At 52.3% G+C, this 12,888-nt stretch overlaps 5 protein-coding genes across 5 annotated transcripts; 2 read left to right on the forward strand and 3 right to left on the reverse strand.

Annotated features, from left to right (window-relative positions):
• Positions 1-1,598: 1,598 nt before the first annotated feature.
• Positions 1,599-4,138, forward strand: N7539_000421 (Multicopper oxidase abr1; the record flags this gene model as incomplete). Its single annotated transcript, XM_056930025.1, has 5 exons — positions 1,599-1,940; positions 2,014-3,734; positions 3,787-3,882; positions 3,944-4,021; positions 4,081-4,138. The coding sequence occupies 5 exons, from the start codon at positions 1,599-1,601 to the stop codon at positions 4,136-4,138; spliced, it is 2,295 nt and encodes a 764-aa protein (XP_056794318.1).
• Positions 4,139-5,045: 907 nt separating this feature from the next.
• On the reverse strand, positions 5,046-5,304 carry N7539_000422 (uncharacterized protein; the record flags this gene model as incomplete). The annotated part of the gene is made up of 2 exons (XM_056930026.1): positions 5,046-5,143; positions 5,202-5,304. The coding sequence occupies 2 exons, from the start codon at positions 5,302-5,304 to the stop codon at positions 5,046-5,048; spliced, it is 201 nt and encodes a 66-aa protein (XP_056794319.1).
• Positions 5,305-5,534: 230 nt separating this feature from the next.
• On the forward strand, positions 5,535-7,152 carry ayg1 (heptaketide hydrolyase ayg1; the record flags this gene model as incomplete). The annotated part of the gene is made up of 5 exons (XM_056930027.1): positions 5,535-5,627; positions 5,755-5,829; positions 5,910-6,658; positions 6,757-6,889; positions 6,973-7,152. The coding sequence occupies 5 exons, from the start codon at positions 5,535-5,537 to the stop codon at positions 7,150-7,152; spliced, it is 1,230 nt and encodes a 409-aa protein (XP_056794320.1).
• Positions 7,153-7,423: 271 nt separating this feature from the next.
• N7539_000424 (SKIP/SNW domain-containing protein) lies at positions 7,424-9,315 on the reverse strand (the record flags this gene model as incomplete). The annotated part of the gene is made up of 3 exons (XM_056930028.1): positions 7,424-7,582; positions 7,672-9,099; positions 9,169-9,315. 3 exons carry the CDS (start codon positions 9,313-9,315, stop codon positions 7,424-7,426), a joined length of 1,734 nt encoding a protein of 577 aa, XP_056794321.1.
• A 516-nt stretch (positions 9,316-9,831) lies between these two features.
• On the reverse strand, positions 9,832-12,642 carry N7539_000425 (J domain-containing protein; the record flags this gene model as incomplete). The annotated part of the gene is made up of 5 exons (XM_056930029.1): positions 9,832-10,008; positions 10,076-11,383; positions 11,452-11,784; positions 11,862-12,458; positions 12,505-12,642. 5 exons carry the CDS (start codon positions 12,640-12,642, stop codon positions 9,832-9,834), a joined length of 2,553 nt encoding a protein of 850 aa, XP_056794322.1.
• Positions 12,643-12,888: the final 246 nt, after the last annotated feature.

A 12,888-nucleotide genomic window follows, 5' to 3' on the forward strand; every position in this document is an offset into this window, starting at 1 on the left:
CTGTGCTGGCTCCGATGCGCCCCAGTTCGTCGAGGCTGCGCCAATCGGGAGCTCACGATAGCATCAATGCGACCCCCACGTGCGGTGTCCGAGATCGACTCGGATGGGTGCTGCAACTCGTCCTGAAGAGCTTAGAGCATGGTGAAGAGGGGATTAACTATTCAGCACGTTGTTCTCGAGGTGCTCGTGGAATCACTCCGGTGGCAAAGGCAAGAACAATCTTCAGGAGGTGTGAATCATCATCACAGTGGAAGGATGACGGCGAGTTGCCATTTCTGATCAGACTTGCGACCATGTCAGTCAGTACAGTCTATCTTTCTCATGGCTTGGACTTAGCCTCCCCCAGAACGGGGACCCGCGCAAGGGAGATTTTTGCCGGGCGACCATGGGCTGCCGCATATGCGATGGAATGTCCTATGGCATATCTGAACCTTCGGAAGTCCGAACAGTAGTGAACTGTCAATACTCTAGACTCGGGAGGTTTGGGTAAAAAGCCGATCCCACGGTACGAGGTGGATGTGCATTCAATGTGGAGCTGACGATCCTGGGAGGGTGGACCCGGAAGATATACATGAGGACAGCAGAGCTGGACTGCAATACGGATCACTACGACTCTACGGTGGCCAAAGTCCGAACAACTTCAAGAAATGGCCGCTGATATCTGCATCGTGATGATTCTAGTGGCCACTCGAGCTCCGACCGAAGGTCGCTTGTGGCAAACGTATGGGCAAGGCGGGATGTGAGCATGGTCGCAAACAGAGTGAAAGACGACCCAAGAAAAGCATGGCACTGTATTGTTACTGCTTATGCGATGAGGCACTTGATGCCATCCTCATGCCCTGGCCGATGCCAAGAGTTTGCACTATGTGCAGGCACTGCGTTTCCACAACTTCCCATCCCTTGGGCAAACCAGGCTTGCGCTTGTGAAATTTCCAGACTGTCTAAGAAGAGATTGCCAGGGCAGTTTTTTGGCCGATGCCCGTAAAGCATGGCATTTGCAGTCGATGGAGCGCCGCAATGGCCAGAGGTCCCGAGCATGCATCCCTTGCGTGCCCAACTCGATTCGCGGCCAAAACCAGAACATTGGCTGAGAGGAATGCCGCGAGAAGTAGGAAAGGTCCCAACAGGGAGGAAAGATTCGTACCAGAATCTACCGTCATCGCGATGGCAAGTGATTTGCCGCTCCTTCATTGGCAGCTCTGCATGCGGTAACGCGCATACTGTATGATGACTCTGGATTTCCAGGAACCACCACAACAATAGCGACGCCCTTGGAGCCGATCGAGATCGACATCGCATTCGCGTACTTAAAGTGGTGATCTTCCGCAGCAGACAGGTCAGATTTGCTTTTGGGGCTTGTCCGACACCGCAGTACCCGACTCTGCGACGACTCTCGTTTATCGTAACTCGCCGACATTTGCGAGACTTTCTGGCTTCTTTCCAATTTAGGAAACCCATGCCTATTTAATCATCACATTTTCCGCTCTTGCTATCGAATCTTTGATATATCTTCCTCGCTATTCTCTGTTTTCCAGGGCCCAAGCTATCCTCGAGAAAATCAGAGACACCGAGTGTCACTCGCTTGTCAGAGTATAGCCATGATGGCGAAATTTAATAACCTTCTTCTGCTGGCGGGCTTTGCTGCCAAGCTAGCGGTTGCAAAGGATGTCTATCTCGACTGGAATGTCACCTGGGTCAACGCCGCCCCCGATGGATTTGAGCGACCTGCTATTGGTATTAACAACGTCTATCCCTGCCCCGAAGTCAATGTTGAACTTGGCGACCGGGTCATCGTGGATGTGTACAACGGACTAGGCAATCAGTCGACCGGTATTCACTGGCATGGCTTCAACCAGTACCACACAGGTGTCATGGATGGGACTTCCAGCGTCACTCAGTGTCCGATTCCCCCCGGTAGTCACATGCGCTACACCTTTGATGTGAGTCGACCTCAACACAAACGATTTCGGGCGCGGAAAGAGATCAACATGACAACTAACGTACTTGATGTAGGCAAATCAAACCGGAACTTACTGGTATCACTCTCACAACATGGGCCAATACCCTGACGGCTTCCGCGGGGCGTTCATCGTCCATGACCCCAAGCCTCCCTTTCAATATGATGAGGAGTTTACAATGACACTGACCGAGTGGTACCATCGTCAAATGCCTGACTTGCTGCACGAGTATCAATCAGCCGCAAATCAAGCCGCGGGTGGTCACGAGCCCATTCCCGATTCTGCTTTGATCAATGACTCGAACGACACTAAGTTCAAGGTTCTCCCCAACAAGACTTATCTCGTTCATATTGTCTGCGTGGGCAACTGGCCCGGTCACACCTGGGTGTTTGACGGTCACGACATGACTGTTGTCGAGGTCGACGGGGTCTATATTGAGCCTTTCACTGTGGGCCAAAAGATGCTTCGTATAGCTCCCGGCCAGCGGACCAGTGTCCTGATCCACACCAAGCCTGACGCGAGCCAGAACTTTGCTATCTGGGACACCATTGACATCAATATGATGTTCATCTACGAGAACCGAACCATCCCTGAAAATTACAACCCCAATGTTACTGCTTGGTTGGTCTACGATGAGGCCAAGCCTCTGCCCCCTCCTCCCGTTATTCACGAGTTTAACTTTGTCGATGATCTGGACTTCACCCCGTTGGATCGTGAGGCTGCCTTGAGCCCCGTGGACAAACAAATTGTTCTCCACACATTCTCCTCTGAAATTGATGGGATTCCTCGTTTCGTGGTCAACAACAACACCTACATCCCACAGGATGTTCCATCCCTGTACACCGCTCAAACTGTGGGCAACGATCTCTCGTCCAATCCCGCTGTCTACGGCCAAGTCAATCCCTTCGTGATCAAGTATGGAGAAGTCGTTGAAATTGTCATCAACAATTACCACAACAACTTGCACCCTTGGCACTTGCACGGTCATCAGTTCCAAGTTCTTCAGCGCACTGACGTTAACGGCGGCTACTTCAATGGTACCATCGGTGATCTGGGTCACCCTCCGGTCCGCCGCGACACCATCATGGTCCAGAACCACGGCCACGCCGTCATTCGATTCAAGGCGGATAACCCCGGTGTGTGGTTGCTCCATTGTCACATCGAATGGCACGTTGAGGCCGGTCTCATCGCCACCATCATCGAGGCTCCCGAGCAAATTCCGCAGATCGAGGCCGCGCCTCAAGACCATCTGGCTGCCTGTGCTGCTTATCCTGATCCGTCAAAGGGCAATGCCGCTGGCAAGAAAGGGACAGACCTGGCCGGTGCCAACACCCAGGTCAACACAGACAATCACGGTGCCATGTACTATGCTGCGACCACCGCAGTTGTCTCATCTGTGTCTCCCGTTCAGACTGCTGAGCCAGCAAGCGCGTCCGGCCCCGGTGGCTCAGCTGGATGGAATGGGGCTCACGGTCACCGTCCTCCTCCCCAAAACCAGCCTGGTGTTCCCGCTGCCGGAACCCCTGTTGTGCCGACTCACTCGGCTCAGACCCCCACGGCCGTCGCACCCGTTGTTCAGGCTCAGCCCACTACTATCCAGACCATGGCTTCCGCTGTCAAGGCGAAGCCTTCTGATATTCAAGTGGATCCAATCTACCCAGGTCAGCCAGACACGGCAGCTCAGCCATCTCAACCATCCAAGCCATCTCAGCCATACAAGCCAGCTGCGCCCGTCGCTTCCGCCCAGCCTATCGCTGTATATGAGCATGATCAGTCGTAAGTGTATCGATGTCTCCTTGTCATTGACCATCACTAACATCTCTTTCAGTGGGAATTGGCCTGAGCCTGCGGTCAACGAAGCAGCCGCGCTGATCGGCAACGAGGACTGTAATGAGCCCACTGAGGTTTACAGCGAGGATAGCCAGTAAGTCGAAAATTCCATATTAACGTACTTCCTGAAGTTCGTGGAATACTAATGAAAATAGGGGATCATGGCCTAGCTCCTCGGAGAACAATCGTCATGTCAAGACCTGCCACCACCAGATCGAGACTCACGATAATGGGTAAGTCACGTTCATTCACCCTTTCTACATGCCCCGTTCTGACCTCTTTCTCGTCTTAGGCCCAAGACCCTTCCTGAAGGCTACGAGTATTGGCAGCAATACGCGAACAGCCAGTAATTGGTCATCTGGCCCAACCCCCCTTATGAACCGACTTTTTCTTTTTTCTTCTCACTATTCCCCTTCATGTTCTCTGTATCTTGCATATAGATCCTTTGTACGATGGAGATCTTAGACATAGGAGTAGGCATGATAATTGCAAGGCAGTAATCTCAAGAATACCATCCTCGTTTCGAATCATCTCATACTTATCTTCGTCGCACTCGACTACCGCCCTCCTCCAATCTTGCATGAGCATTGGGTAACCAGCCGAGGTCACCGCTAGTTGATATCTTGCGCTTGTATGCATGAGCTAGCCTTGATAACTCAGCGTCGGATCTTCGGATCCCCGGGTCATCAGCCTGTATCCTAAAAGCAACTGCAGGTTTTTCTAGCACATGTGTCGCCTCTTGTCCGACAGGCTTCCGTCTGTCAAGTTCCATGTCGTGTGTTTCAAATAGCCCAGCTCCATTCCATCTTGACTGTTGATCACCGGTCTGCATGGTTGCAGCACGTTCAAACACGTTACACAAACTTATTAATTCGTCTCGATGCAACCATGCCCTGCCCGATCGCGCTCTAAGTTCAAGCAAGATTCCTTTCCCTGATATCCGTATGGGCTTCGAACATTATGATGCTGTAGAATTCAAGCTAGCTGGAAAAAATCCCGTCTTGTCGAGCCAAAGTGCCGCAAGTCACGAATCAAGGGCCCCTCCTCCCAGTCAAGAAATCCAGCCACCTCCACATAGCCCTTCCTTCAAGCCCTTCCATTCCTCGAACTCTGTCGCCCGCATGTGGATTCAAATCTCACGTCTTACACCTCCATCCAGAACGGCCGCCCCCTCCCTTTTTAACCCCTTGCTTAGTCGACAAACTTTGTCGAGCCATGCCGGATTGTCGATCGCACTGTCTGACTCCGCATGGCCATTCACGTTCCTCCCATCTCCAGCGCTTCGTCATCAGGGCAGGGAAGAAGTGCGTAGTGTGCATACGGGAATCGCATGGCCTCGGCCGTTTTCGTCCTCGCTGTCAACGTACGGCACACATGCGTGGTCTGGAGAAAGTTCTATCCCTAGAGACGGACGAGCCATTTGATCGGGATGATCGAGGCGCGGTCTTTGTTTGCGGACGAGTTCGGTTGAAGAGCCAAAGGCCTTTCGGAATCTGGACAGTAGATCACTGGTCATGGCGTGGGAAGACGTAAGAGGATTGAGTCGAGGACTTGGCGTCATGGGACCAGGATAGTCTTAACTGCAGTCATTTAGTTATATCTTTGGGCGCAAGTTTTTCTTTTCTCCTTCCTCCAGCTCTTGACATTGAAGATTAGAACTCGCTTCGTTTGACTTGGACATCAAAACCACACGCTATACTCACTCATCATCCCATCTGTAACAGGCACGATAATCAAACATTCAAGATGGCACCATGGATGATGGGAGAAAAGTTCAATACTGTGTATCCACACAAGGGTTCTATTAAAGCTCTGTGGGAGACAAAGTGGAAATTCTGTGTACGTCTACGAGAAGCCATGCCGGGCTAATTCCCTATCAATTGGAAACACACTCTACCCTGATGGCTCAGGATCAAATCAGCGACTAATCAGAGGGCCTTCCATCGTGCCCATGCCATGTGCATAGTGTGACAAGGCGATCTATCCCTTCCATGACGGCGATATCAAGGACTTTGAACCCATTTTCGAAAAGCTCATCAAGGTGTGTATGCGCGCCGTGGTTTTTTGCGTTGGCAGGCTTAGCAATTGCCATGACTCTGTATTTGCTGAGATAGAGTATAGGAGAACATCAACGACGCTTCCTCAGAAGCCTACACCAAGGCATTCCTACCAATCGCAGAAGACTTGGAGAAACAGGCAGATATACTTCATCAAGATGGCAAACGCGATACGGCATCGGATCTCTACCGACGCGCCGCGGTAGTTCTTCGCATCTCGCGATTCCCCTACGTCAGTCCCGCCAGTCGAGCCGAAACCTCACTCAAGAGAGTTGCCTTCGAACGCCAGAAGAAGGTCTATCTGAAAGCCACCGCACTCTGGCAGCCGGTGTTAAAAGAGGTGGTGATCCCCCACGAACAAGGTCTGAGCCACGAGGGACAACAGATCTCTCTATATCTTCGTCTCCCCGAGGAAGCGTCTGCGTCACACCCCGTGCCCGTTGTTTTGCTCATGACCGGCCTGGACGGATACAGACCGGATAACAGCCAGCGGACTCATGAGATCATCGCTCGTGGCTGGGGCGTGGTGATCGTGGAGATTCCAGGGACGGCGGATTCTCCGGCTGACCCTGCGGATCCTGAGTCTCCGGACCGTCTGTGGACGAGCGTGTTGAATTGGATGAAGACCCAGCCAGAGATGGATATGAGCCATGTCGCTGCGTGGGGACTGAGTGCGGGAGGCTTCTATGCCATCCGCGCGTCTGTCATTCACAGGCAACGTCTGGTGGGATGTGTGGCCCATGGGCCGGGTTCTCATCATTTCTTGAACAAGGAGTGGTTGAGCCGGGTGAACGATCATGAATATCCATTCACGTGAGTCTGTCGTTGAATTTCATGCGTCGTTGAATTTCAACCTGATGGCCCGGGTTGAAGAGAAACGTTGAAAAAGCAACGCTAATCGGTCTTGATAGAATCACCGATCCCTGGGCTGAAAAGTATGGCTACTCCAGCACGGAGGAGTTCATCGAGAACGCCCAGAAGAAGTTCTCCTTGGTTGAAACGGGCGTCATGGATAACCCTAACTGCCGGCTGCTCTTGTTGAATGTAAGCCTAGCGACATACCAAGTCTCCAATACGCTGCCACTTAAAACATGTGATCCACTGACCTTTTACTCTTCTCTCTCTAGGGCGTGGACGATGGCGTTGTCCCGATCGAAGACTGCCATGTTCTTTTCAATCACGGTGGTCCCAAGGAAGGAAGATTCTTCGAGGGTTTGGTCCATATGGGCTATCCACACAGTCTGCCTGTCGCGTACCAGTGGTTGGAATCCGTCTTGTCGCCTAACCAGCCCGAGTTGAAGAATTAGAAGCTCTAATCTCCTTGGCTTTGTAAAAATGAAAGTGGAACAGGTATATTTGTGAATAGAAAACAATCATAGCTGGTTTTTCTCGACCTTCTACGCTGCGAGGCACTGCCAAATGAAATCCGTCTTAAAGAGGTTCTTTTGATACTTGAGACAGCGAGCGAACCACTCGTGGATCATTCAACGTGTTGCATTTGAAACTCCCGCAATGCATGGAAAAAGACCCTGACCTGTAGAATATATGATATTACGGTAAAGCAGAAGACCACCACTTTTACTCTTCATCAACGCGAGCCCGCTTGGCTCCTCGGTCCTCACTGTCGGCCTCCTGAATACCGTAACGCTTCTGGCCAGAGGTCACATCAGCAATCATACTATCGATTCCAAATGGATCTGCCGTGTCCTTTTCGAATTGAACTGGTCCCTGTCGCTCCTAGAAGGCGGAACCAAAAAAAATGATTAGCACGTAACAAGAAAAGAAAACCCGGCACGTATCCGGCTTTGTCGAACAGAATAACGTACCTCGGCATCTGCTGCACCCTTGAAGCCTTCCTTCGCCCGTCCGAGGACCTCGAAGCGACTGGCCTTTTGAATCTTGCCCATCTCGGCGTCTCCGCCTTCCTCTTCATCGGCATCCAATTGAGCACGGGGTCGGTAGATGCTGTTGATAGCGTCCTGCGCGGCAAACAGCGGCTTGTCGTATGGGTTGTCCTCGTTGAATCCGGTGCTCATTCCACTTGTCTGATTGAACAGACGAGAATCCCACATGGACTCGGAGCTCTGTGTAGGCTTCGCCAAGCCCAAGGCCACTTTCTCAGAGATATCACGGTTCTGTTCACGAGCCATGGCCTGGATGCGGCGTTCGGTACCCATACGAGATTGTCGCAATTTACGTTCATTTTCCTGTCGTCGCTCGCGTCGCTGTCGCTCACGTTCCCTGGCTTCTTCATCGTCACTTGGACTTCCAGACCTTGAGGACTGCGGTGAGAAGCTCCGACTGCGGCTGCGAGAGGGTGAGCGAGCGACAGAATCGCGACGACTGGGACCAGCACGAGCCTCGCGTGCCTTTTGGGCAAGCTGGCGTAGGTGTTCCTCCTTTTGAGCCTTCTCCTTCTCGGCCAGCTTCTGTTGCATCTGAGCCCGAAGCTGCACCTCCTCACGAGCATGACGATCGGCTGTGAAGAGCGCTTCGGCGAATTGGGCGAATTTGTCATTGATTGCCACATCCTGCAACCCTCGACCGTCGGCAGCTAATCGCTTATCCAACGGTACAGTGTAACCCTTGGGGTTCTTCCAATTCGACACAGGTGGGGGAATCTTCCAGGCCTCTTGATCTTCCGCAGTGAGCTTGCGCGGCGGGGAATGCATCACGGGAGGTGGAGGTGAAGGTGGTCCGCGCGGAATTTTCTTGTGCTTGAACTTGGGAGGTTCCATCGGGTCTTGCTGTCGCTCGACAATCTTCATAATGCGGTCGTTCTTCTTCGAATTGTCTCCCATCTGGTTGGCGGGCGTGTATCGCACAAAGGTGGGCTCTGCCCGTCGGCCACCTCTGACGTTCTTCGGTTTCTGTGACTGCACTGCTCCTTCCACCAGACTCGCAAGCGCGGCCTTGGTCTTTTCCATCTGAGCTTCAACTTCTTCCTCTGATGGTCTGTCGAGCGAAATTTCACCCATGTCTACCCGCTGTCGGAGCGGGATCAAATCCTTGAATGAAGCGTGGACGATTCGGTTGTCGCCGTGGCCACGGCGTGCGATGGCATCATATTTGACCTTTCCCTCCGCATCGACCTGGACCGCAAGCGCGTTGGACGTTGATGAAGCACCTTTCCTGCCCATGTCGAGGGGGTACTGTGCAACAAGGATTTCGGGAAACGCGCCCCCGTCGCCAAAATCTTCTGGGGCGCGTGGTCGCCATCCTGCTCGATTTCCGTAGGGCGGGGGGCCGGTTTTCTAGTCACGAGAGAGGGCGGAAAAATCAGTAGAGGCGGGAGATGACGAACCGCAAGAAAGATCACTCACCCTCAGTATAACCTGTGTCTCATCAAGCTGGTCAGCGCCCACAACACGAGGACCCCGTGGTTGCGCATGCTGTGGCAACTCCTCCTCCTCGCCTGTGTATTTTGGCTTTGGAAGAGACTTGAAGAGTCCCGATGCGAGGGATGTCATGGTAGGATGTAATTCTCAATTCGAGGACTTCTGGGCCAGAGTTAATATCGAGGAGAGACCGCTGTCGGGATGCACCTCGCTTTTCCAGACTTGCGCAAATGGTCTGCGTTGAATGCTCCACTCACAGCTGTCTGATGTCAATGTCTTTTCTAGATCACGTGATACCACGCGGAAGCGGCCAAGGCTCAGACGGCTACAAGTCACGACCATCAAACTACTATGGAACAAAAAGCAATTACATGAATGACTCTACAGCAGAATCATTAGCGTGGAAGCATAACAAGAAATCTCAAATGAAGATTTTCCAACTCCTGACGAGTGGCCCGACATGGTATCCAGTCTCAACGCCGATGTATGCAGAACAGCAATGAGAACCACGTTAAGAGCCAGACATCTCAACAACGTAGAAGAACAGATATGGTACATGGTGCCAGAGCAAACTCGGTACTAACTATCCACATGGGATAGGTAGCTCGTTGTTGTCCTGGAAAGCCTCAACGAATGGACCTTGACATGCTATAAGTAGAGCGAATTGAATTGCTCAGATTCAGGACACATGTGGCCACGCTGCGGCAGAAGAACGCCGTCCTTGTCACCTACTTCCACGTAATGCGAGCGACCTTGGAAAGTGTACCAGATCTTCAATTGCTTCTTGAGCAGAGGTGCAGGGTCATGGAAGCCAATGATTTGGTGCTGCGGTTGAGGGATCGATCAGTGTTTGACTCTTGACCATATGAGAAAGGGAAATTCTGCCACTTACTTTGACTGTGCTTGAACGGATCACTAGCTGCCCACGTTCGACAAGATTCGCCACTGGGTATAAGACATCTGCGACTCGAGCCTCCTCGAGTCCTCGACGGGGTTTGCGATCTGTGGGTGGCCAGTAACCATATTCCGCTCGGTCTATCACTAGCCCGTCTTGGTCGTGCTCTTTCAATTGTCGCCTGCGAACCTGATCGGTCATCATTTGGATGGCTTGCTCGCTTTCCGCACGCTTCTTTGGGATCAACTTCTTTAATTGATTGTGACGCCGCGCAACTTCCTCCCGACGGAGCTTTCGATCGCGGGGTCTGATATAGCCGAATTCGATAGCGAGATAGCTAGCCCACGTAAAGATGCCTGCCAAGATGGCCGCATCATGCGTGGCCTCATCCTTGGAGCAGAGAACAAGTGGTAAATTCAGGCTTTGGCCGAGCCTTGTCCACCCAACCGTCATCAGAATGCCCTGATGAGTGAGACCAATGCCGAGTCCCATTCTGGTATATTCACCAACGCGGCGAGTACCCTTGATATTCCAAGTAAATGATAGATCTGGACTGACGGTAGTGGAGAGCTCAACCCGCACAGCTCGAGGCCCTTCAATGTTCATCACCGGGCTGTATCCCTCTTCGGTCCATTCAGACTTTGCCAAATCATCAGCCGGTGTGCCCGAGAACAGATTTCGAGAATACATCAAACTGAGACCTCCGCCACCTGGAGAAACTTGAATGAACGTCTGCCAGGATTCAGCCGATGAATCCACGCGATTTTTCGGTCTGCGCGCGGCACTCTCTTCCTCTACATCGGCATCATCGTCGTCCATGGAAATTGTCTGGGTAGGTTGCTTCGGTAATGAGATCAAGCCGACTTGAAGGCTGCTGAGATCACCAGAAAAGGCATACATGTCCGCAACCGTCATTCCCCGGAAGAAAAAGTTATCCAGCAGGAAATCAGGGTAATACCAGGTCCCGCTTGACCACGCACAGAAGGCCAGCTTCCTTTCTGCGATTTCTTTGGTTACATGAACCTCCAATGACGGGGGAGACTCCAACAAAGATCGCATCAACGTGGTTTTTGTGGTGACCTGGAAAGGCTTAATCCCGGGAATTGGCTGGAACGCCCGTGCAACAGTCGTTCTCAGCAGCGGTAGAGGAAGAACATTGGCCTCTACCAGGACCGTGGACTCTCGCAGAGTCGACCAGTATCGATTCTTCCAGATACCCTTTGTACCAATCAACTCGGTCATATTGGGTTTCAGATTCACACCCAAATTCACATTGTTAGCAACCACTACGGGCGGCAGCGGAATCTGTGTCACGTCAGTAGCGTCCAAGTACAGAACTGGGGGTGTTTTATGCTTTGCATGGATTTACGGACCTTGATATCCTCTTCCGTTCCATCAGCGAATTCAGCCTTGGCCTCCTGCGTACGATGAACGATATTGCCAGCAATTCCAGCCTGGAACGTGACTTGAATAGGCGATTCCGACACTTCGTCATCTTGTTCTGAATCTGGGTCCGTTTTCTGCTCATCTGCTATCGTATCTGCCTTCACGTTTGATCTGAAGCTGGGCAGGCTCAATGGAGAATCAAACGAAACTTTGGCAGCGTAAGAAACCGGAACAACCCTCTCCGGAATATGAATCGTCATATCATCGTCCTCGTCGACTCGAATGGTCGTCTCGGCATTGAGTCCAAGAGTAATAGATCCCTACGATTCAGAAACGCAAGAATTAGCGACTGATATATCAACGTTTTGATTGTGTCAAAGTGCCTAGAATCACATACGTGACTGTTCACCAAATCCTGCAAGGCCTTGCGCTCACGCCTCTTCATCGTCCTCGTGAACCAGTGACGAAACTCTTGAGGCGACATGGCCTTGACGCCCACTTGCTGCTTCTCAGCGTCCCCTCCACGTCCCATTGCGCCACCACGACCCCATTCCCTCTGGACCCCTTCCTCCCCGAACATATCATACACGACTCGCTTCTTCGGGTCCATGAGAGTATCGTACGCGGTCTGAATGCGCTTGAAGTGTTGCTCGGCCGACTCCCGAAGATGCGGCGGCTGCTTGTCCGGGTGAAACATCAAGGTGAGGTTGCGATAGGCAGATCGAATCTCGGTCTCGGTGGGCGCCGGCTTCTGTGAAAGACCCAGGAGAGAGTAATAGTCGAGCTGATCCGGATACTCGGTCGCTATCCCAGAGTCGCCGTCCAGACCGTCTTCCCCCTCCGCGTGGAAGCCAAAGGCCCGCGCCGCCGCGTGGGCCGCGCTCGACTGGTCGGCTTCGGACATGGAGCTGGCTTCGGGATTCTTTTTTAGGTTGTTGTTTCTGGGCTGGTTGTCAAGTTTGCGTCGTGAGATACCTGTACTGAGAACCCATTCCTCTGCAGCAGAAGGGGGATCACGCAGTTAATCGTAACTCCCGTACCAAAGCCAGGGTGAGATGAGAGCGGAGAAACTCTGCTGGAGCTCCGTTTGCTCCGCTCTGCAGTTCCGTCGGTCGGTCGAGCCTCAGGCGGATTCCCCGCCCGAGGGGGTCCTGTATCCACGCCAAGGTTAATGCCATGCTATCCAACATTGAAATTATAAACCTCGAGAGAGAGAGAAAGTCTCAAGTTCCCCGAATACACAATCAGTCCTATCCTGGGTAACAAAAGTGTACCTCCAGAGCTCACCCGGAGAGGGCAATACATTTTGTTCACTCAGTACACCTGCAGAAACCATCTTGGCCAACTTCAGGTTGAACCCGAGCGGGGCATTGAACGGTCAAGCTTGCGTTAACAAATGGGTCCGAACATAGTGCTTGATTACT

This window comes from Penicillium diatomitis (assembly GCF_028827545.1).
Source record: "Penicillium diatomitis strain IBT 30728 chromosome Unknown utg000001l_segment0_segment0, whole genome shotgun sequence".
In the NCBI taxonomy this organism is placed as follows: domain Eukaryota; kingdom Fungi; phylum Ascomycota; class Eurotiomycetes; order Eurotiales; family Aspergillaceae; genus Penicillium; species Penicillium diatomitis.